Here is a 24,724-nt window from a genome sequence, read left to right as displayed (position 1 = left end):
TACTGCAGCGTCCTCCCTGTCCAGCATGACTACTCTTAGGAGTTTCCTCATTTGTTTCGTCCCAGACAGAAGGGCTTCAGCTCGTGTAGATAGTTGCCACATTTTCGGAGCGACCTAAGTCTTTATCCTGCTGCAACTCTTCAACTGGCACTCTGGCACTGGACGGCTGGGCCCCCTTCATAGAATGCTGCGTAGCTGCTGGGCTGTCCCGGGCTCTTAAGACCCTTGGGACACCTGGGGCTCCCTGGCCCCTCCCTCTGAGCTGTCTCAGCTCCCAGTCTTCACTAAACACTTTCAGGAAATGCTCCCGTCTTAACCACAGCTGTCCCCTCCTATGTTAACTATTTACTATACCAAGCTCCTATTCCTATCTCACTACACATGTACACTATTGTGTGCTAAGGTGTCCCCATCTAGTTTCCTCCCTGGGGTATGCACTTACCCTATAACAAAGTAATCCACATTGTACAACAGCATATAAAATGGAATTTTAAATACGACAACAAAGCATCATACATGAACATATCAGCAATCACAGTTATATAAAACATCCATATGCAATAATGAGAACTGGGGCGGTTCTTAAAGGGGCGAGGTGAGCAACAGTCCTTAGAGCCCCTTAAAACGTGACACTATATTAATGAAATTGTGGGACCTAGTAAATGCCAGAGGCGCTCAGCATGCTGGGCTGTGAATGCTGGGTGTAGTAGTGAAAACCAGTTGCTACAGGGAGCCAGACTGGATGCTGGACCAGGGCAGCACAATTCAAAGTTTTCATCCCTAATGTCAACCAATCTCATCTAATGTTGAGGAAAATGTCTGAATGGTAAATCCGCAGTATAAGGCCGGGGTCACACTAGCGATGAATACGGACGAGTGCTATTTTTCAATGTGCGAGGGAAATCGCAGCATGCTGTGATTGTCACCAACACTCGACCGAGTCTCGGCTCCCTCACACCCATATCATCCCAGTGATGTGCGATATACGCTGACACCGTCAATGGAGAAATTCATTTCTCCACCTCCTCCGCAGCTGTGCGAGAGGCTCGGAGCACAGACGCATGACACTCGGCTCCTGCTCGCAGCAGAGCAAGAGCCGAGGGTCATTAGCATATCGCATCGGATGCCATACGCTAGTCTGACCTCGGCCTAACAAATGTTTTTGTGAAATTCATCACCAACTCCACCTTTTCCAATGCAAAGATGATTTTGTTGCAGTTAAACAGTGGCAATATCTGAATCAAATCCATGCATGGACATACCCGTACACTGCAAAGGGCAACATTTGCGAAGAATTCCACACAAAGAATTACATGCTGTGAATTTACCAGGCGCATATTTTACACAACATGTAGATGAGATTGGTTGACATTAGAGATGACCAATTCAATAGGTGTTGTCCCGGTCCTAGATCTAGTCTAGTCCTCTATGGAAATTGGTCTTCACTACTGCAAATAAAGTCCACACAGTATGTCTATTTCCACGCCGAATCTTTATGCAATTTGTAGCTTAGCTGTTACTAAGTAGACAGCTTGTAAATCTGCAGCAAACGCACTACATGTGTGTTACTCATTGTCTGTCACCCAGCATTTTCATATAACTAGCACATTTTCCCAGTAATCAGTGCAATAGTCTGTGTGGCTAAAATCAATAAATCAAGTGTGAAGCACAGGATTAGATATAGTGATAAAAATAAGTTTTTTTTAGATATCAATTAAAAAGCATGTGTGCATCAAACGCTAAAGACACAGACAAAATGATGAGTAAGCCAACAAGAACATACCATTGTAATTAGTATTAGGGGGAACACCAGATTAAAAAAAAAAAAATCAAAATCAAAAGATAAAATCAATAGAATAACAAATCCCAAGATGGATTTCATAACCGATTGCTCAGCAAACAGGCACTAGGAATATAAAATAAAAAAAAATGCTGACATCAGCAAATTGTAAAGGTTCATCCACCAAACACAAAATGCGAATTTCACAACAATTTGCTGTTCGGGAGCCTAGGGTGTCATGATCTCAATGGCATGAGAACATAGCATAAGCATATATAGGAACTAGCTCTTGGAAGATGGGAACTGAGCTGACCATGAACTAAACCTAACGCACAACTAGCAGTGGCCGGGTAGCATGCCTACGTTGATTCTAGATGCCCAGCACCAGCCGGAGGACTAAATAAAGCTAGCAGAGGAAAATATTAGTCCTAGCTCACCTCTAGAGAAATACCCCGAAAGGAGACAGAGGCCCCCCACATGTATTGGCGGTGAGTTGAGATGAAATAACAAACGTAGTATGAAAATAGGTTTAGCAAATTTGAGGTCCACTTACTACATAGCAGAAGACAGAAAGGACACTTTCATGGTCAGCTGAAAACCCTATCAAAAACACCATCCAGAAATTACTTTAAAACTCTGGCATTAACTCATAACACCAGAGTGGCAATTCCTGTTCACAAGAGCTTTCCAGACACAGTAACGAAACTACAGCTGTGAACTGGAACAAAAATGCAAAAACAAACATGGACAAGAGTCCAACTTATCTAGTAGTTGTCTAGGAGCAGGAACAAGCACAGAGAGGCTTCTGATAACATTGTTGACCGGCAAGCAACTAACAGAGCAGCAAGGTTATATAGCGACTCCCACATCTTGATGGGAACAGGTGAACAGAGAAGATGAAGACACCAGTTCAATTCCACCAGTAGCCACCGGGGGAGCCCAGAATCCAAATTCACAACAGTACCCCCCCCTCAAGGAGGGGGCACCGAACCCTCACCAGAACCACCAGGGCGATCAGGATGGGCCCTATGAAAGGCACGAACCAGATCGGAGGCATGAACATCAGATGCATTCACCCAAGAATTATCCTCCTGGCCGTATCCCTTCCACTTGACCAGATACTGGAGTCTCCGTCTGGAAACACGAGAGTCTAAGATTTTCTCCACAACGTACTCCAACTCACCCTCAACCAACACCGGAGCAGGAGGCTCAACGGAAGGCACAACCGGTACCTCATACCTGCGCAATAATGACCGATGAAAAACGTTATGAATAGAAAAGGATGCAGGGAGGTCCAAACGGAAGGAAACAGGGTTAAGAATCTCCAATATCTTATACGGGCCGATAAACCGAGGCTTAAACTTAGGAGAAGAGACCCTCATAGGGACAAAACGAGAAGACAACCACACCAAATCCCCAACAGAAAGCCGAGGACCAACACGACGGTGGCGGTTGGCAAAAAGCTGAGTCTTCTCCTGGGACAACCTCAAATTGTCCACCACCTGCCCCCAGATCTGATGCAATCTCTCCACCACAGCATCCACTCCAGGACAATCCGAAGATTCCACCTGACCAGAGGAAAATCGAGGATGAAACCCCGAATTACAGAAAAACGGGGACACCAAAGTGGCAGAGCTGGCCCGATTATTGAGAGCGAACTCCGCCAATGGCAAAAAAGCAATCCAATCATCCTGGTCAGCAGACACAAAACACCTCAGATATGTCTCCAGGGTCTGATTAATCCGCTCGGTCTGGCCATTCGTCTGAGGATGGAAAGCGGACGAAAAAGATAAATCTATGCCCATCCTAGCACAGAATGCCCGCCAAAATCTAGACACGAATTGGGTCCCTCTGTCAGAAACGATATTCTCAGGAATACCATGCAAACGAACAACATTTTGAAAAAACAGAGGAACCAACTCGGAAGAAGAAGGTAACTTGGGCAGAGGAACCAAATGGACCATCTTAGAAAAACGGTCACACACCACCCAGATGACAGACATCTTCTGAGAAACAGGCAGATCTGAAATAAAATCCATCGAGATGTGCGTCCAAGGCCTCTTAGGAATAGTCAAGGGCAACAATAATCCACTAGCCCGAGAACAACAAGGCTTGGCCCGAGCACAAACGTCACAAGACTGCACAAAGCCTCGCACATCTCGTGACAGGGAAGGCCACCAGAAGGACCTTGCCACCAAATCCCTGGTACCAAAAATGCCAGGATGACCTGCCAACGCAGAAGAATGAACCTCAGAGATGACTCTACTGGTCCAATCATCAGGAACAAACAGTTTATCAGGTGGGCAACGATCAGGTCTATCCGCCTGAAACTCCTGCAAGGCCCGCCGCAGGTCTGGAGAAACGGCTGACAATACCACTCCATCCTTAAGGATACCTGTGGGCTCAGAGTTACCAGGCGAGTCAGGCTCAAAACTCCTAGAAAGGGCATCCGCCTTAACATTCTTAGAACCCGGTAGGTATGACACCACAAAATTAAACCGAGAGAAAAATAATGACCAGCGCGCCTGTCTAGGATTCAGGCGCCTGGCGGTCTCAAGATAAATCAAATTTTTGTGGTCAGTCAATACCACCACCTGATGTCTGGCCCCCTCAAGCCAATGGCGCCACTCCTCAAAAGCCCACTTCATGGCCAAAAGCTCCCGATTCCCAACATCATAATTCCGCTCAGCGGGCGAAAATTTACGGGAAAAGAAGGCACAAGGCCTCATCACGGAGCAGTCAGAACTTTTCTGCGACAACACTGCCCCAGCTCCGATCTCAGAAGCGTCGACCTCAACCTGAAAAGGTAGAGCAACATCAGGCTGACGCAACACAGGGGCAGAGGAAAAACGGCGCTTAAGCTCCCGAAAGGCCTCCACAGCATCAGGGGACCAATCAGCAACATCAGCACCCTTCTTAGTCAAATCGGTCAATGGCTTAGCAATATCCGAAAAACCAGCAATAAATCGACGATAAAAGTTAGCAAAGCCCAAAAATTTCTGAAGACTCTTAAGAGAAGAGGGCTGCGTCCAATCACAAATAGCTTGAACCTTGACAGGATCCATTTCAATGGAAGAGGGGGAAAAAATATATCCCAAAAAGGAAATCCTCTGTACCCCAAAAACACACTTAGAACCCTTCACACACAAAGAATTAGACCGCAAAACCTGAAAAACCCTCCTGACTTGCTGGACATGAGAGTCCCAGTCATCCGAAAAAATCTGAATATCATCCAGATACACAATCATAAATTTATCCAAATAATCGCGAAAAATATCATGCATAAAGGACTGGAAAACTGACGGAGCATTAGAAAGACCAAAAGGCATCACTAAATACTCAAAGTGGCCCTCGGGCGTATTAAATGCGGTTTTCCACTCATCCCCCTGCCTGATTCGCACCAAATTATACGCCCCACGAAGGTCAATCTTAGAGAACCACTTGGCCCCCTTTATGCGAGCAAACAAATCAGTCAGCAACGGCAATGGGTATTGATATTTAACAGTGATTTTATTCAAAAGCCGATAATCAATACATGGTCTCAAAGAGCCGTCTTTTTTTGGCACAAAGAAAAAACCGGCTCCTAAGGGAGATGACGATGGACGAATATGTCCCTTTTCCAAGGACTCCTTTATATATTCTCGCATAGCAGCGTGTTCAGGCACAGACAGATTAAATAAACGACCCTTTGGGTATTTACTACCCGGGATTAAATCTATGGCACAATCGCACTCTCGGTGCGGAGGTAACGAACCAAGCTTGGATTCTTCAAAGACGTCACGATAGTCAGACAGGAACTCAGGAATTTCAGAGGGAATGGATGATGAAATGGAAACCACAGGTACATCCCCATGAGCCCCCTTACATCCCCAGCTCAACACAGACATAGCTCTCCAGTCGAGGACTGGGTTGTGAGATTGCAGCCAAGGCAATCCTAGCACCAAATCATCATGTAGACTATACAGCACCAGAAAGCGAATAATCTCCTGGTGATCCGGATTAATACGCATAGTTACTTGTGTCCAGTATTGTGGTTTATTATTAGCCAATGGGGTGGAGTCAATCCCCTTCAGAGGAATAGGAGTCTCCAAAGGCTCTAAATCATACCCACAGCGTTTGGCAAAGGACCAATCCATAAGACTCAAAGCGGCGCCAGAGTCGACATAGGCGTCCGTGGTAATAGATGACAAAGAGCAAATCAGGGTCACAGATAGAATAAATTTAGACGGTAAGGTGCAAATGGAAACAGATTTACCAAGCTTTTTAGTGCGCTTAGAGCATGCTGATATAACATGAGTAGAATCACCACAATAGAAACACAACCCATTTTTCCGTCTAAAATTCTGCCGCTCGCTTCGGGACAGAATTCTATCACACTGCATACTCTCTGGCGACTTCTCAGTGGACACCGCCAGATGGTGCACTGGTTTGCGCTCCCGCAAACGCCTATCGATCTGAATAGCCATTGTCATGGACTCATTCAGACCCGCAGGCACAGGGAACCCCACCATAACATCCTTAATGGCATCAGAGAGACCCTCTCTGAAAGTCGCCGCCAGGGCGCACTCATTCCACTGAGTAAGCACAGACCATTTACGGAATCTTTGGCAGTAAATTTCCGCTTCATCTTGCCCCTGAGATAGGGACATCAAAGTTTTTTCTGCCTGAAGCTCCAAATGAGGTTCGTCATAAAGCAACCCCAAGGCCAGAAAAAACGCATCCACATTGAGCAACGCAGGATCCCCTGGTGTCAATGAAAAAGCCCAGTCTTGAGGGTCGCCCCGGAGCAAGGAAATCACAATCCTGACCTGCTGTGCAGGGTCTCCGGCAGAGCGAGATTTCAGGGACAAAAATAATTTGCAATTATTTCGAAAATTCTGAAACCCGGATCTATTTCCCGAGAAAAATTCCGGCAAAGGAATTCTCGGCTCAGATACAGGTGCATGACAAACAAAATCTTGCAAATTTTGTACCTTCGTGGCGAGATTATTCAAACCTGCAGTTACACTCTGAAGATCCATTACAAACAGGTGGACACAGAGCCATTCAAGGGTTAAGAGGAGGTAAGAAGCAGCTAGACAGCAATTAAGGGCTAGGCAGCAAAACTCTGAGGGGAAAAAAAAAAAAATTTCCCTTCAACACTTCTTTTTCTCCTGCTTCAGCCCAAACAATTAACACTTTGAGGGCCGGTCAAACTGTCATGATCTCAATGGCATGAGAACATAGCATAAGCATATATAGGAACTAGCTCTTGGAAGATGGGAACTGAGCTGACCATGAACTAAACCTAACGCACAACTAGCAGTGGCCGGGTAGCATGCCTACGTTGATTCTAGATGCCCAGCACCAGCCGGAGGACTAAATAAAGCTAGCAGAGGAAAATATTAGTCCTAGCTCACCTCTAGAGAAATACCCCGAAAGGAGACAGAGGCCCCCCACATGTATTGGCGGTGAGTTGAGATGAAATAACAAACGTAGTATGAAAATAGGTTTAGCAAATTTGAGGTCCACTTACTACATAGCAGAAGACAGAAAGGACACTTTCATGGTCAGCTGAAAACCCTATCAAAAACACCATCCAGAAATTACTTTAAAACTCTGGCATTAACTCATAACACCAGAGTGGAAATTCCTGTTCACAAGAGCTTTCCAGACACAGTAACGAAACTACAGCTGTGAACTGGAACAAAAATGCAAAAACAAACATGGACAAGAGTCCAACTTATCTAGTAGTTGTCTAGGAGCAGGAACAAGCACAGAGAGGCTTCTGATAACATTGTTGACCGGCAAGCAACTAACAGAGCAGCAAGGTTATATAGCGACTCCCACATCTTGATGGGAACAGGTGAACAGAGAAGATGAAGACACCAGTTCAATTCCACCAGTAGCCACCGGGGGAGCCCAGAATCCAAATTCACAACACTAGGGTTTGCCTTATAACTTCCCCACACTGCTAAATATGAAACCTACCCAGTATCACAGTGATGTACTGTATGCTATGCTCCTATGTTACTGCAGAACTAGACAAATATGCTGCTTAGGAGTCTAGAAAAGTTGGGCAGAAACTACTACAACTGGGTTGGACAACACATAGGCAAGGTAGGCCCCCAGCGGAGGGCAATACCTCTTGTCTCCCTCAGGGGGGCGCTGTTTAAAAAACAATACCCCAGCAGTGTTGTGCCAGCAGCCGCCCGACACCAGCACACTGATAATACTGGTGTTGTATTTATTTGCTGATGGTTCTAGTGCGGTATTCAAATACAATTGATGGATTTGGTGTTACATACAGTATATGTATGATGATAATTTTGGTTTCATATTCATGTACTGATGATGATTCTGGCTATACATCACCACTTCATTAATAAATAACCAGAGCCAGTAGTACATAAAAACAGCACAAGAACAACCATCACTACATGAATATGTCACCAGAACAGGAACATGTCACCAGAACCACCATCTGTACATGAATACTACACCAGAACCACCACCAATACTGCAATGGATCCACCCACTACCAGTAGATTAACACTGCTACTGAGTGAAAACGGCACCAGACCCATCGTCAGTTTTGTTGTCACAGATGCAAACACCATCATAAGTATCCCTTTATCCTTTATCTTTAATGGGGTCTGTTTAGTTTCCATTAGGGTATCTGCCAAATGCTGGAGACCTTAATTGAAGCCAACTGGCCCCCCATTATAGGTAAGTTATATTAGTTTCCATAGCTGTCCTTGTGTCTGACATTTAACATATCAAGGGATGTCAGAGATGAATATTGTTATTTGTCGCTGGTATCATGTAAATGGGCTGCAAACAGTGAAAACTTCTTATATATATACACACACAGGTGTATCTCACAAAATTAGAATATCATCAAAAAGTTAATTTATTTCAGTTCTTCAATACAAAAAGTGAAACTCATATATTATGTAGTCATACAAACAGGGTGATCTATTTCAAGTGTTTATTTCTGTTAATGTTAATGATTATGGCTTCCAGCCAATGAAAACTCAAAGTCATTATCTCAGTAAATTAGAATACTTTATAACACCAGCTTGAAAAATGATTTTAAAATCCAAAATGTTGGCCTATTGAAATGTATGTTCAGTTAATGTACTCAATTCTTGGTCGGGGCTCCTTTTGCATCAATTACTGTATCAATGCGGCATGGCATGAAGGTGCCACGCTGCCTGTGGCACTGCTGAGGTGTTATGGAAGCCCAGGTTGCTTTGATAGCAGCCTTCAGCTCGTCTGCATTGCTGAGTCTCGTGTCTCTCATCTTCCTCTTGACAATACCCCATAGATTCTCTATAGGGTTAAGGTCAGGCAAGTTTGCTGGCCAATCAAGTACAGTGATTCTGTTGTTTTTAAACCAGGTATTGGTACTTTTGTAAGTGTGGACAGGTGCCAAGTCCTGCTGGAAAATGAAATTTCATCTCCAAAAAGCTTGTCGGCAGAGGGAAGCATGAAGTGCTTTAAAATTTCCTGGTAGGCGGCTGCGCTGACTTTGGTCTTAATAAACACAGTGGACCTACATCAGCAGATGACATAGCTCCCCAAACCATCATTGATTGTGGAAACTTCACACTAGACCTCAAGCAGCTTGGATTGTGGCTTCTCTACTCTTCCTCCAGACTCTGAGACCTTGATTTCCAAATGAAATGCAAAATTGCCTCTACCTTGTGCCAGTCATTGCATTGGTTACCCATCCACTCCAGAGTTCAATATAAGCTTATTTCTCTCACCCACAAAGCGCTCCATGGTTCAGCACCACTCTACATCTCCTCCCTTGTCTCAGTCTACCACCCTAACTGTGCCCTCTATTTTGCTAATGACTTAAGGTTAACATCCTCAATAATCAGAACCTCCCACTCCGGTCTCCAAGACTTATCGCGTGCTACGCCAATTCTTTGGAATGCACTACTCAAGATAATTTGATTAATCCTCAATACCCACTGTTTTAAGTGTGCCCTAAAAACGAATTTATTCAGACTGGCCAACCACCTCAACACATTTATTTAACTACTAGATGGTGGCCCGATTCTAACGCATCGGGTATTCTAGAATATGCATGCCCACGTAGTATATTTCCCAGCCACGTAGTATATTGCCCAGCCACGTAGTATATTGCCCAGTTATGTAGTATATTGCCCAGTTACGTAGTATATTGCACAGCGACGTAGTATACAGCACAGAGCCACGTAGTATATTGCCCAGCCACGTAGTATATTGGCCAGTCACGTATGTCACAGGTTAAAAAATAAAAAATAAACATATACTCACCTTCCGAGGGCCCCTTGTAGTTCTGTCGCCTGTGTGCGGTGCAGGCGGCAGCTTCCGGTCCCAGGGTGTGATGATGTAGCGGTCACATGACGGTGACGCGCAGGACCTGTGATGACGTCACGGTCACATGACCGTGACGTCATGGCAGGTCCTTCTCGCATACCATCCTTGCCACCGGAACCTGCCGCTTGCATGGAGCGGTCACCGGAGCGTCACGAGGAGTGGGAAAGGCGGCGGAAGGTGAGTATATAATGATTTTTTTTTTTGTTTTTTATTTTTAACATTATATGTTTTTACTATTGATGCTGTCTGTACTTCTACAAATTCTGATTAATAACCGGTTCATGCAGCATTACATGAACACCCGATTTATTATATTATGACTGGTCAGAACAATGAAAACAATTGTTACCATCCACCTTTCGAGTCTCCCCTATTTCCTCATAGATTGTAAGCTTGCGAGCAGGCCCCTCATTCCTCTCTGTATCTGTTGTTTATGTGATTATTGTTATTCTGTAATGTCTTTTATTGTCTCTACAAGTCTCCTTTAAAATGTAAAGTGCTGTGCAATATGATGGCGCTATAGAAATTAAAATTATTATTATTAACACCTTGGACCACTGAGCAACAGTCCAGTCAGGCAAGACGGTTCTGGTGATGTCTATTGGCCATGAGTGGCTTGACACAAGGAATGCGACACTTGTAGCCCATGTCCTGGATATGTCTGTGTGTGGTGGCTCTTGAAGCAAGCAACGACTCCAGCAGCAGTCCACTCCTTGTGAATCTCCCCCAAATTTTGGAATGGCCTTTTCTTAACAATCCTTACAAGGCTGAGGTTATCTCGGTTACTTGTGCACCTTTTTCTACCACACTTTTTCCTTCCACTCAACTTTCCATTAATATGCTTGGATACAGCACTCTGTGAAAAGTCAGCTTCTTTAGCAATAACCTTTTGTGGTTTACCCTCCTTGTGGAGTGTGTCAATGACTGCCTTCTGGACATCTGTCAAGTCAGCAGAAAATCAAGAAGAACAGCATCCAATCAGGGTAAAATAACAAAAATACCATTTTATTTTTCCATAATGCAATGTTTCGACAAATTGTAGGTCAAAACATCGCATTATGGCAAAATAAAGAGGTATTTTTGTTTTTTCACCCGGATTGGATGCTGTTCTTCTTGATTTTCTGGTATACATTATTCCTATTGGGTCCTGTGGATTCTGAACGTGCATTCTGATATCTGAAGTGCTGTCGGCTGTTGCTATTGTATTTTGTGATCTGTCAAGTCAGCAGTCTTCCCCATGATTATGGAGCCTACTGAAACAGACTAAAAGACCTTTTTAAATGCTTAGGAAGCCTTTGCAGGTGGTTTTTTTTGTTAATTGTTCTAATTTACTGAGATAATGACTTTTGTGTTTTCATTGGCTGAAAGTCACAATCATCAACATTAACAGAAATAAACATGTGAAATAGATCACTCTGTCTGTAATAACTCTAACTTTTTGTATTGAAGAACTGAAATAAATTAACTTTTTGATGATATTCTAATTTTGTGATATGCACTTGTAACTCTTAAATTCCTCCTCATCATCAGAGCTTATTACTTGGCACATTGGGAGGGGGGTGTGGGGGTTAAGGGTCCTGTTACCATGCTCTCTAACCTATTCCTTTACTTGAAGCTAGGGGAAGGGGTGCACCATTGGCTTTATCTGCCTATGGCACCAAAATACCTTGTCCCAATGATGCCCTTCAACTCTGTGCTGAGCATTTGCATTGTTTGGGTCAATCATCAACGTGTCCAGTGGATCTTATAGCCTATTGGGTATTTATTATCTTACCACATGTTGCTCTTTTTTTCCCCTCAGTATTTTTGATGAATCGATTCATCTCCAATGCTTGTGTGAACACAGCCAAATATTTTAATAACTTAAGAAGTGAGAACAACTATAATTTTTACTATGTAGCTAAAATCTTTAAGACTATTTCCTACTGTGACTTTCCCGTTTTAGGTACCAACTAAACTCCATATCTAGTACAGAAGAAACAATGCTGTCACGTGAGAGACACAAAGCAGGTAAGGATACGATGACTGAAGAGCCCTAGACATGCTCATATTTGGTGAAGAAATCGATTGCCATGGATTTACTGCAATCAATCACTTTAACTGCCACCCCTCAATGAAACCTGAGTGTACCTAGTAGATAGTACAAGGCCATATATTATTACACGAGAACCTTTTCATTCTCCCTTCTCATATCCATGGGACTTTCTTGGCTGGAATAACAAAAGCAACTGGAAAATGCTTTAAATCAAATAAATGGTTAAAAGGATACAGAAACATATGGTGTTATGTTCGTTTAAACACAATTTATTTGATTTATTGCGCTGCTTTAGACGCTGCTGTTCTGTTTCTATAAATGGGACAATGCTGTGTGATGCGTAGCATGGGCCACTTAAAGGGGATCTGTCCCAGAGTAACCTGCCGCGGTCTGTAAATACGGCCACAATTCAGTTCTGTCAATAACGATGGTGGAAACATTGCTGCCTGTTTGCACAAGTGGCAATAGAAACTGGACAATACAAACTACAGATAATTAAAGGGGAGAACTAGTCATAGAGAAATGATGAGGTCTGTGATCTGGCACCGCACATTTCTAAAATGGCTGTACACAATGGTTTCCAAAATAAAGAGATTTCTCACTAATATAATTTGGCTCAATATACAGAATTGGTCAGTTAGACAAATATTAGAAAATCTGGCAATAGAAGGTTATATGATTAAATTATTGGTGCCCCTATGTTGTTTATGAAAGCAGTTTCTGTGGGTTATGTGCCCTTGTGGGCCAGCCATTTGGTGGTTGTGCATGCACAGTAGCCTTCTCCCTATATCTCTGCTCAATCCAAATGTGTTCTTCACTAGGGATGAGCGGAGCCGTGGAAGTTTAGGTTCTGGTACCCGATCCATACTTTGTTTCAATATGTCTCTCTCCACAGACTTCCGAACTTTGCAACGGTCTTCCGGGAGAAGTGCGTGTTCAGCATTTAGCACTGGACACTAACTGTCCACTACGAACCCAGAACTCTTAAGTTCGGGCACGCTCATCTCTATTCTTCACATAGAGAGTATAGAGCCTTCCCATCATGCACAGTATTCTGGAGGTTGTGGGGAAATTTGGTGGCAGGAAAGTGCCACTTTGTAAGGGAAAACAGAAATAAAGTATAAGTAGTCATTTTAATGGATAGAAGAAGCCAGTTTTAATAGTAAGTACACCCTTTACCTAAACTCGTACACATTAGACTAATGTCTTCTGAACCCCTCAATGTCAGTTGACTTGGCCAACAGTCCAATGTGTAAGGGCCCTCGACTCTCCCAGTGCCTAAATGTTCATTGTAACAACCCTTTCATTCTGTAGCTCCTTTAATGAGAAATAACCATAGCTGCACAATATGGGGGAGTCACAACAGCAACCCTCACATTCATAGTGCAAAAAATCCTCTGTTGATTCTAGGCATTTACCTTTTCATGTATTTTCATTGTGGATTTCATGCATTGTTATGCAATCAGTGTAATCTGCAGCTAAACACAGCACCAAAATCCACAATAAAATCTGTATGTAACACATGGGAATTTTTGAATGGATTTTTCACATACTGTCACGAGTGTGCCATACCCTCCTGGGAGATCTGGGGTTAGAAGATCGCTATGTATTGTGACTCACAGATCTTCCAGTTTGTCTGTGTGTGTGTGTCCCATGTAAAATGGATTTGGCTTCTCTTGAAAAGGTCAACGAACGACCCTTTCTATGCTGGTCAGAAACTTGCAGCTCTATTTCAGCTGCTTGTGATCTGGTCATTACCTCTCCCTATAAAATCTGGCCAGACCCTCTCTGCCTGGCCAGTGAAAGCTTTGCTTCCTAGCTCCTTGGAGACAATGTGCTGAATTGGAGATCGTTGTTGCATGTCGTCTTTGGGTGTACACTTTCCTCATTGTCCTATTCTCATTTGGTTGGTACAGTCCTATCCTTCCCTATGTACGTCACTACCTTTGGTGAGTGTTTGTATGTTTGTTGCTTTTTGTTACTTCTGTTTTGTCTTTGTGTGTTGTTTACCTTACATTTCAGTCCCAAGCCTCGTGGTTTGTGGCAGTGGACAGATCAGGGCTTAACAGGAGCATAGTAACTTCAGAGACTCGGGCCTCTCAACGCTCCAGAGTACCCCTAGGACAGGGATAGTTAGGGTCCTAGTTCCAGGGACAGTTTGAGGCCCCCCTTCCTTAAAAAAGACCATCTTAGCATTACACATCACCTACTAAAGTTTCACCAATGGTTGGCATAACTACACCCGGTGAAGGAGTGTTTGGCATCTCTGCTGCCTACTGGGTAAACATCAATTCACTATTATAGAGCTTCATCTATTTTTTACCTACAGCACCTTTGGGGCAGCACGGTGGCTCAGTGGTTAGCACTGCAGCCTTGTAGCGCTAAGATCCTGGGTTCAAATCCCACCAAGGATAACATCTGTAAGGAGTTTGTATGTTCTTCCCGTGTTTACGTGGGTTTCCTTCTGGTTCTTCAGTTTCCACCAACATACTGATAGGGAATGTAGATTGTGATCTGCAATGGGGTCAGTGCCAATAATGTTTGTAAAGCGCTGTGGAATTAATGGCACTATATAAATGAGTAAAATAAATAAACTTGGTAGCCAATGCATATTAAAAGTGAGGCCTATGCAAAAAAATCCAAAACAAAACCGCTAATTTTGTACCACTTTAACCCCTTTCTGACATCGGACGTACTATCCCGTCGAGGTGGTATGGGCCCATATGACCAATGACGGGATAGTACGTCATCACCGATCAGCCGCGCTCACGGGTGGAGAGCGACCAATCGGGGCCGGGTGTCAGCTAACTATTGCAGCTGACATCCGGCACTATGTGCCAGGAGCGGTCACGGACCGCTCCTGGCACATTAACCCCCGGCACACTGCGATCAAACATGATCGCAGCGATTCGGTGGCACAGGGAGGCATCGCGCAGGGAGGGGGCTCCCTGCGTGCTTCCCTGAGACCCTCGGAGCAACGCGATGTGATCGCGTTGCTCGGAGGGTCTCTTACCTCCTTACCTCCTCCTCCCTGCAGGTCCGGATCCAAAATCGCCACGGGGGCCTTCTGGGTCTTGCAGGGAGGTGGCTTCCAAGCGCCTGCTCAGAGCAAGTGCTTGCAAGGGTACCTGCAGTGCCTGTCAGATCGCTGATCTGACACAGCGCTCTGCAAAGTGTCAGATCAGCGATCTGACCCTATAACATGATGCGCCCCCCCCCCCCCGGGGCAATGTAAAAAAGTAAAAAATTTACATGTGTAAAAAAAAAAAAAAATTCCTAAATAAAGAAAAAAAAAAACCATTGTTCCAATAAATACATTTCTTTATCTAAATAAAAAAACAAAACAATAAAAGTACACATATTTAGTATTTCCACGTCCGTAACGACCCGACCTATAAAACTGTCCCCCTAGTTAACCCCTTCAGTGATCACTGTAAAAAAAAAAAAAAGAGGCAAAAATGACGCTTTATTATCATACCGCCAAGCAAAAAGTGGAATAACACGCGATCAAAAAGACGGATATAAATAACCATGGTACCGCTGAAAACGTCATCTTGTCCCGCAAAAAAAAAATGACCTGCCGTACAGTGTCATCAACGAAAAAATAAAAAAGTTATAGTCCTCAGAATAAAGCGATGCAAAAATAATTATTTTACATATAAAATAATTTTTTTCATATAAAAGCGCCAAAACATAAAAAAATGATATAAATTAGGTATCACTGTAATTGTACTGACCCGAAGAATAAAACTACTTTATCAATTTTACCAAACGTGGAACGGTATAAGCACTCCCCTCAAAAGAAATTCATGAATAGCTGGTTTTTGTTCATTCTACCTCACAAAAATCGGAATAAAAGGCGATAAAAAATGCCATGTGCCCAAAAATGGTACCAATAAAAACATCAACTCGTCCCGCAAAAAACAAGACCTCACATGACTCTGAACCAAAATATGGAAAAATTATAGGTCTCAAAATGTGGAGAGGCAAAAACAATTTTTTGCAATAAAAAGACGGCTGCCAATCATAAAAATCTGCAAAACAAACGCTATAAAAGTAAATCAAACCCCCCTTCATCACCCCCTTAGTTATGGAAAAATAATAAAAAAATTAAAAAATGTATTTATTTCCATTTTCCCATTAGGGTTAGGGTTAGGGTTGGGGTTGGGGCTTAGCAATATACTACGTGGCTGGGCAATATACTACGTGGACATGCATATTCTAGAATACCCGATGCGTTAGAATCAGGCCACCATCTAGTATTATATATATATCCTCTGCCTCAGCCCACAAGTTTAAAGGGTAGGTAATATCCTGCTCTGATTTAAAACAGCTTTGAACTCATGGGAGTCAGTCACTACCTCCAAGTGCATATGATAGACAGACAGACAGACAAATATATACTTAAATAGGTTTAACATGAATTATGCTTACAACTTTAAGGAAGGATCATTTAAGTAAACTCCAGAAATTTGTAACTAATGCAATGTAGTATTCCCGGGATTTCATTTTGGCAGATCTGAAATGTGCAGATCTATTTTCTTCCCATAATTTGCTCATGCCTTGGGCACATTTATTTATTTTACTTTCTTATATAGCACCATTTATTCCACAGCGTTTTACAGACATCATCATCACTGTCCCCATTGGGGCGCACCATATAAATTCCCTATCAATATGCTTTTGAAGTGTGCCACCTCCATTATTAGAATGTAGATTAGGATGAACTGAATGTTTATTGAGGAATCACATCTCAACCTGTAAGAAGAAATTGTAACTACTCACATCAAGTTGATGTACAATCATCGGAAAGGCTCAGAGCTCTAAAACACAATATCGTGCCTGACGTGGTTGTCCATTTATCTAAGCTTGGTTTTTGCAGTACTTAACTACAAAAATTGTCCCAGCGCATAGAATAGAGCATAGCATCTCCACTATCATTAATGGGCCATTGGCGAATCAGTCCTAGACGGCACCTCAATATGCTGAGCTGTTTCTAGAAAAGCTTGTTAAGTGTTACTAAATCCACAAAATGTAACTGAGCGGATCACAAGGGGATCAAAATAGATATCTGTTTAAGAAAATTGGGGGATAAACTGCCTGCTTTCACTGCCTCCCAAAGAGACATGAGAAAACAGTTTAGTAGACTTGTCATTGGCAAAGCAGCTGGGCCTGATGGCCTCAGTCCACGTGTCCTCAGAGCGTGTACCAACCAACTGTGTACTGTCTTCCAGCACCTGTTTAACTGGAGCCTTCAATCCCAGGGTGTACCAGAACTGTGGAAGACCACCTGCCTGGTGCCGGTTCCGAAGACCACTTTTCAAACTTCCCTACAAGACTATCGTCCAGTGGCCTTAACATCACATGCTATGAAGTCCTTGGAGAGAATAATACTTGCCTGCTTGTGTCCGAGGGTGAGGGCTTTTACTGACCCCCTGCAGTTTGCGTACCAGCAGAGATTGGGGGTGGATGATGCGGTGGTTTCCCTGCTACATACAGTACATTCATTCTTGGACAATGATGGATCTGTAGTGCGCGCCATGTTCTTTGACTTCTCAAGTGCTTTCAATACCTTACAGCAACATTTCAAAACAAACCGCTGCTATCTCCACCTGGACTGCTCATTCACTCTCAATTCATGGATAAAATAGCGAACACAGATTTTCCCGTTACTGACCTAGGAGATGACAGTTGGTGCTCATAAACTTCTATGGAGAACTGTAACTGTTGCTTCAGCAGAACTTGTAGCAGAATGTCTGTGTCTGCCTCTAATTCGTCTTCACCCCTTCCCCTCCATAGAGTTTTAAGAGCACTATCTGTCATCTCCTATCTCAAGAATGGGAAAGTCTATCTTCACTGATTACAGATAGCGAGTGAAAGATCAATTCAGGAAAAGAAAAAAGCAAATTTGTCTGATAATAGTTTATAATGTTGATTATTTTCATGCGTACTACTAATTTATGAAAGAAAAACTGTAATGGTGATTACTTTTTAAGCTCTCCTGCACCATTCTACATGCAATCTCATAACATTCATAGTTACATACAATGCACTGACTGCAGTGTAATCTGGTGATATAATCCTACATCCCAATCTATACCGGACATTGAGTGACGTCTACAATGGACTAGTGATATTAGTCCTGCATCTATATGTAAAGGGAGCTGGTGAGATTATACATACATACATACTGTAGTAGACAGTAGAATAATCCACATCTTCGACATTTGCATGTATAGTGGACAGATGATATAATCCTGGATCCCAATCTATACTGGACATTGATTGTCTTCCAATGGACAGGTGGAAGAGTTCTGCCTCTTTAACAGGTGATATAATCCCGCTTCTTGATTGAATATATATATATATATATATATATATATATATATATATATATATATATATATATACATACACCGTATTCAGTAGTGGACAGTTCATATAATCCAGCATCTTCATATATCATTTGTCCTTCATGTATAGTGGATAGGTGATATAATCTGGGATCCCAATCTATACTGGACATTGATCATGGTCTACAATGGACAGGTAGTAGAGTTCAGGCTTTGTATGTAAAGTGAACAGGTGATATAATCCCAATTCTATATATATGCGACATCTTCATAATTGGTGGACAGGTGATATAATCCCTAATTTGTATCCATACAGTACAGGTAATATAACCATGTCTATGTATCTAGTGGACATGTGATGTAAATAAATATATATATATATATATATATATATATATATATATATATATATAAAACATCTCTAAAGCGTTTCTATAGTCTACATAATCCCGCACTTCTATACATATCGGACACGTGCATGTACATAACAATTCATGTATGTAACAGGTCCCATAAATTTCCAATCGCACTAGTGGACCATCCCTCTACTTCCTTCTTTTAACTCTTTCCAGGGCAGTCACTGCCACAAAGTGGATTCACCATCCAATTACCAGCAGAATTTATGCTCCTGCCCAATTCAATTAAGTTGATTGATGTGTAAGTGGCGCGGGGGGGGCTGAGAGTCAATAGCACATACAAGTTTGTTGTTCTCATTACCTGGTGACAGCTCTCCTTCGCTCAGGTCCCCAGAGTCTGTGTCCATGTTGGGATGATGGGATTTGGAACCCACGGCGCACTCCTCGTCAATGAATACTTTTGTCCAGTAAAATTTTTTTTTTTTTTTATTTATTGTTCAAACAATAGTCCAGGAGTTAAATGTACATTAATAATGAACTGAACTGGAGTAGTTACACCATCATACGTAGCTTGTTTTGGTCTAACATGACCTTTTTTCAACTCAATGTCTAAAAAAAAAAAAAAAAAATTATACAGTTAGTAAATGAGATAATAATCATCAAAGTATAAAGATAGAAAATATTACATAACATTCAGATAAATTAAGAAAAACCATTAAAATCGGAGTTTGGCCCTCTATCATTCTCTGAAGTCCCCGACATTATAATAATAAGATAGAAACAATAGACAAGTTATCGAGTTTTACTTTTAGAAATCAAACATATCATATAGAAGGTAATAATGTGACACAATGATGGTATTTAGATGGTATAGTCCCATTGTATGTAACTAGTAATATTGATAATACTAAGAATAGTGGTGCGGGGAGAATCACACAGATCAGCAGTAGTAAGGCAGCGTGCATCATAAACATTATACGTCATGGGGACCTGAATGATATAGGTAAATGATGGAAAAAGCTGCAGACTTCACGCGTACTAACGAGGTTATATGAAGAAACTGCTTAGTGGAGATAATACCTATGAATATGAAGACGTAGAGATGGCAGCAAGGCACATTAGTAAGGCAGGAATGCACTAGTCAGCAAGTGCAGAGACATCAGAGGAAAAGAGAGAGAAGCCATGTACCTGTAACAGCAGCAGAGTCTGCCTGGCGGACGCCGAGTACTGAGAGTCTGGGATACAACTGCACGCTTATATAGGATGAGTGCAGTGATGTCATCATGGAGGAGAACGCCCCTCCGGGAGGGGTGCCAGTGGCAGGCATAGCTCTGGTAGAGAACACAGATGCATCCCACAGCTCAGAGTAGCAGTGTAGTAATGCCACAACTGGGGGGAGGCTGTCAGGGAAGTTCTGCCTGTGTGTAGGACTGTCATAGAGCATTATAAGGTGTTTGTGTAATCTTTTTGTGCAGATGAAGGGTAAGAGGAAACGGATAAAATGACTACAAAGCTGTAGATACAATTAAGAAATAGGGCTGCACGATGGGTCAGTGGTTAATAATCATCATTTTTATTTCTATAGCGCAAACAAATTCCGCATAATTTTACATTGAAACTCGTATAGAGAACAAGCACCACCAAGAATCAGTAGATAAAAAAAATATCAAAAACTTTATTGTAAACGATAATATAAAATACAAGGATGTGACAGAGGTAAGCCAAAAATAAGTGGGATCACAATAAGCACCAGATACCAACAGGTGTACAATAATTAGAGATTGAATAAATTGCTCAGTAGTTTGTATATACCCAATAGTGATAATAATATAAGATCTAGAGTAGGAAAGTATATACCGGAAGAAGGCTGTAACACCGAAACGCGCGTTGGGGACAGTGGGCATCACAGGGCTCCAGGCACTTTCAGGTATTTACCATGATGATTTGATCAGATCAAGTCACCTTTTGTTTGATTGTCTCTAGATGTGGTATACAGCCCCTCTGGAGTTTATCTGCTCTGGTATATACTTTCCTACTCTAGATCTTATATTATTATCACTATTGGGTATATTCAAACTACTGAGCAATTTATTCAATCTCTAATTATTGTACACCTGTTGGTATCTGGTGCTTATTGTGATCCCACTTATTTTTGGCTTACCTCTGTCACATCCTTGTATTTTATATTATCGTTTACAATAAAGTTTTTGATATTTTTTATCTACTGATTCTTGGTGGTGCTTGTTCTCTATATGAGTGTCATACTTATTTGGCACTGAATCTATTCCTTTTCTTCCACATTTTTTTTTGTGGATATAGGTCTTGTGTGTATAGGTTGTATAAATTTACATTTCAGAGGGTATTTGTACAGACAATAAAGGCATCACAGAGTAATACAGTCAACAGATACCAAGAGGCGTGCGAGCCCTACTCCCTAGCTTGCAGTCTATGAGGGGGACACTGTAAGGAGATGGACATGCTGCCCACATTCCCCCTTGGAGACACATGTATTGTTGCAAAAGTATTTTGATGTGTAATGTGAAATGTGTTATTAGTGATAGCTTATGTTTTCCCGACAATAGGGAGAGTTAGGGTAAAGGCTTGGGACTAGCCTAAAGTTGGGGGAGCAAACGTGAAGGGAAAGAGACAGTTTCCTATCAGGATGTCAGATAGAGCTCAGTGTGCCACAGAAGTAGACCCAAGGTCTGACCAGTCAGCAGAGCGACGTGACGTGGGTGTCCCTAATGTGAATGGATACTGATTCAGTGATCCTGAGTAGAGAGAGAGAGAAATAACTGAAGGACTGAGTTATTGACTCTAGACGGGTCCTGGGACAGGACACCTAGCAGTACAGCCCCAAGTTTATAACTCAGAGAGGTAATGGTCCAGGTCGGAACACAGAACATGAGATGAGGAGAGTGCCCCAGGTGGGAGCTTCAAGGCATCAGAAATAGAGAAGCTAAGTATCGGCCATATTGGCAAACTAGTTCCCTTGAGAGGGAAGAGGAAGCGGAACTGCAGGTTGAGAATAGGACTCTCGCTATCTGGGTTGTAGTACTGAGTTGGGTTGTGGTGAAGGCAGGTAAACTAGTGGAGACAGAGACCAAGCGAGTTAAGAGAGAGGAACTGAGACTGTGTGTGAAAATGCTCCATGTTGTGAAGGAAACTTTCATCAAGCTATGTACCTCTAATCAGGGTCAGTCTGGCTTGGTGGGGTACCAGGAAAATCCCCAGTGGGCCCTTGGCTGTGGGAAGGAAAGGAGGAAAAAAAAGGGGGGAAAAAGTCTGCGGTTTTTTTGGGCATGGACCCTTTAAAAGTGCTGGCCGCGTATGTGCAGGGGCACGTGCACTGTGTCTGAGACTCAGTGACAGCTCAGTCATCCTATCCTGAGCTGGGGTGTGCTGAGCTGTCGTTACTTTGACTGACAGCTCAGTGGGCCTATCTGACACTGGTAGGTGCAGAGATTTCCACAGGTGCTCCCTGTTCTTGGTAATTGCCCTGCTATTTAGGTGAGCTGTCTGGCCCAGATCACTGCCAGTCAGAGCTTGTGCTCTCTGGTGTGTGTTCGCCTGATCTCTGTGCTGTAAGTTCTGATCATCTTCTGTTGCTGACCTTTGGACCATGTTCAGACTACCCATTTGCTATTTCCCCTTTACATCTGATATTCTGCTGCTAACCTTTGGACCGTATTCAGACCTGTTTGTTATTACCCCTTTGCATCTGACATTCAGCTGCTGGCCTTTGGACCGTGTTCTGACTACCTGTTTGTTATTGCCACCCATTTGCTTATCTGCTATTTCTTTGGTATTCTGACCCTGGCATGTGACCTGACTTACAACTTTGTATGCTCCCTTGGTTTACTACGTGCTCTTTTGGTATTGACCCCGGAACATCTAACTTCGCTGACTCACAGCCTGTGCGTGGGTTGTGATTGGATCACAATCAGCTTGACTAGATGGAAGCTAAGGGAAGACTGCAGCTAGTACCCCTTAAGCATGGTGGGCCCCAATAATGATTTTCTCTGGTGGACCAAAACTACTCCAGCACTCCCCATGTGCGCTGCTGTCCTCACTCTGCATGTCACCTTTCCAGGTTGGGTCAGTGACTTCATCGTCCACCACTTCATTTTACACTTCCGCACTCTAGTCCTGATCCTGACTTGCTGACATAACAACATCAATTGTGAGTGTGGCTGCTCAAATATTTGGGCATCGCTACATGCGATGTCCTAATGTCTCGCTTCAAATGGTCAGAGCGAAAGAACAGAATCTTTAACCCCTTTCTGCCATTAGATGTACTATTACGTCCATGTGACCTGGGCCTTAATTCCCATGGATGAAATAGTACGTCATTACTGATCAGTCACGCACACGGGGGGTGTGCGATGGATCGTGGCCGGGTGTCAACTGATTGTCACAGCTGACACTCAGTACTTTAACCACAGAATAATGATCGAACCAGATCGCAGCATTCCGGAGCCAGCGCAGGGGCTGACAGCCCCTCTGCCTATGGATCGGAGACCCCGCGGTGTGACGCGGGGTTTCGATCGCTGCCATGGAGACCCAATGTCGTCATGACGACATCCAGGTCTCCAGAGCTGAGAAACTTCCTGTCATGCGCAATGCATGTCAGGAAGTCTCTCAGGTTAGTGTACAGAAACTGCAGTGCTGACAGCTTCTATTGCATGCAGATCTGCATGATATAGAAGTGATCGGCATGCAAAAAATGATTGTCCCATAGTGGTACACAGTGTAAAAGTTAGAATGAATAACATTTTTCTTTTAAATAATTGTAAAAATATTTTAAAATATATTAAAAAATAATAAGAAAAAAATCAATATTTATTCTATCAATAAATAAATATTTGAATGAAAAAAAAATCTAAACAATAAAAGTACACATATTTGGTATTTCCGTGTCTGTAATGACCCGCCCTATAAAACTGTTCCACTAGTTAACCCCTTTAGTGAACACCATAAAAAAAAACAAGGCAAAAAAAAAAATGCTTTATCATCATACCGCCAAACAAATAGTAGAATAAAGCGCGATCAGAAAGACAGATATAAATGAACATGGTATCGCTGAAAAAGTCATCTTGTCCCACAAAAAACAAGCCGCCATACAGCTCCATCACCGGAAAAATAAAAAATTATAGCTCTCAGAATAAAGTGATGCAAAAATAATAATTTGTTATATAAAATAGTTTTTATTGTATAAAAGTGCCAAAACATAAAAAAATGATATAAATGAGGAATTGCTGTAATCGTACTGACCCGAAGAATAAAGCTGCCTTATCAATTTTACCACAGGCGAAATGGTAATAAATGCCCCCCCCCCAAAAGAAAATCATAAATTGCTGGTTTTTGTTCATTCTGCCTCCCAAAAATCGGAATGAAAGGCGATCAAAAAATCTCATGTGCCCCAAAATGGTATCAATAAAAACATCAACTCGTCCTGCAAAAAACAAGACCTCACATAACTCTGTGGGCCAAAATATGTAAAAATTATAGCTCTCAAAATATGGTGATGCAAAACTATTTTTTGCAATAAAAAGCGTCTTTTAGTGTGTGACAGCAGCCAAACATAAAAACCCGCTATATCGCACACGTCCTGATATTTCTGGTACCGGAGATGTCAGTGTCCATGTGTGTAATACTTGTGGCACACGTGTGGCATGCGTGTGCCACTTCAGTACCACAAGGACTGGCGCCAGGGAAGAAGCTTTAGAGTAAACACTGTTCCCTGGCGCCGGGTGCTGAACACGGCTCTCATCATTCTCCCCTGCTCTGCCGGCGATCGGCGCGTGCAGGGGAGAATTATGAGAGTTACATTTAAGTAGTAAGAGAC

General features: G+C 42.6%; 1 protein-coding gene across 2 annotated transcripts in view; it reads right to left on the bottom strand.

Annotated features, from left to right (window-relative positions):
- The window catches only part of TNFAIP8L3 (TNF alpha induced protein 8 like 3), a 168,190-nt gene extending 148,084 nt beyond the window's left edge, over positions 1-20,106 (bottom strand). The window contains exons 1-2 of one of the 2 annotated variants that reach the window (XM_077263743.1): positions 20,065-20,106; positions 19,238-19,485 (exon numbers count right to left, since the gene is read on the bottom strand). In XM_077263743.1, coding sequence (XP_077119858.1) covers positions 19,238-19,283 — 46 coding nt within the window. In that variant the 5' untranslated portion in view covers positions 19,284-19,485; positions 20,065-20,106. Of the gene's footprint in view, positions 1-19,237; positions 19,486-19,956 lie in introns of both variants that reach the window. The other variant, XM_077263744.1, reaches the window with a different exon arrangement.
- Between the last annotated feature and the right edge of the window lie 4,618 nt (positions 20,107-24,724).

Source organism: Ranitomeya variabilis, chromosome 5 (assembly GCF_051348905.1).
Source record: "Ranitomeya variabilis isolate aRanVar5 chromosome 5, aRanVar5.hap1, whole genome shotgun sequence".
In the NCBI taxonomy this organism is placed as follows: Eukaryota; Metazoa; Chordata; class Amphibia; order Anura; family Dendrobatidae; genus Ranitomeya; species Ranitomeya variabilis.
Note: the sequence above shows the minus strand (reverse complement) of the source record. Positions and strands in the feature narration are given on the sequence as shown.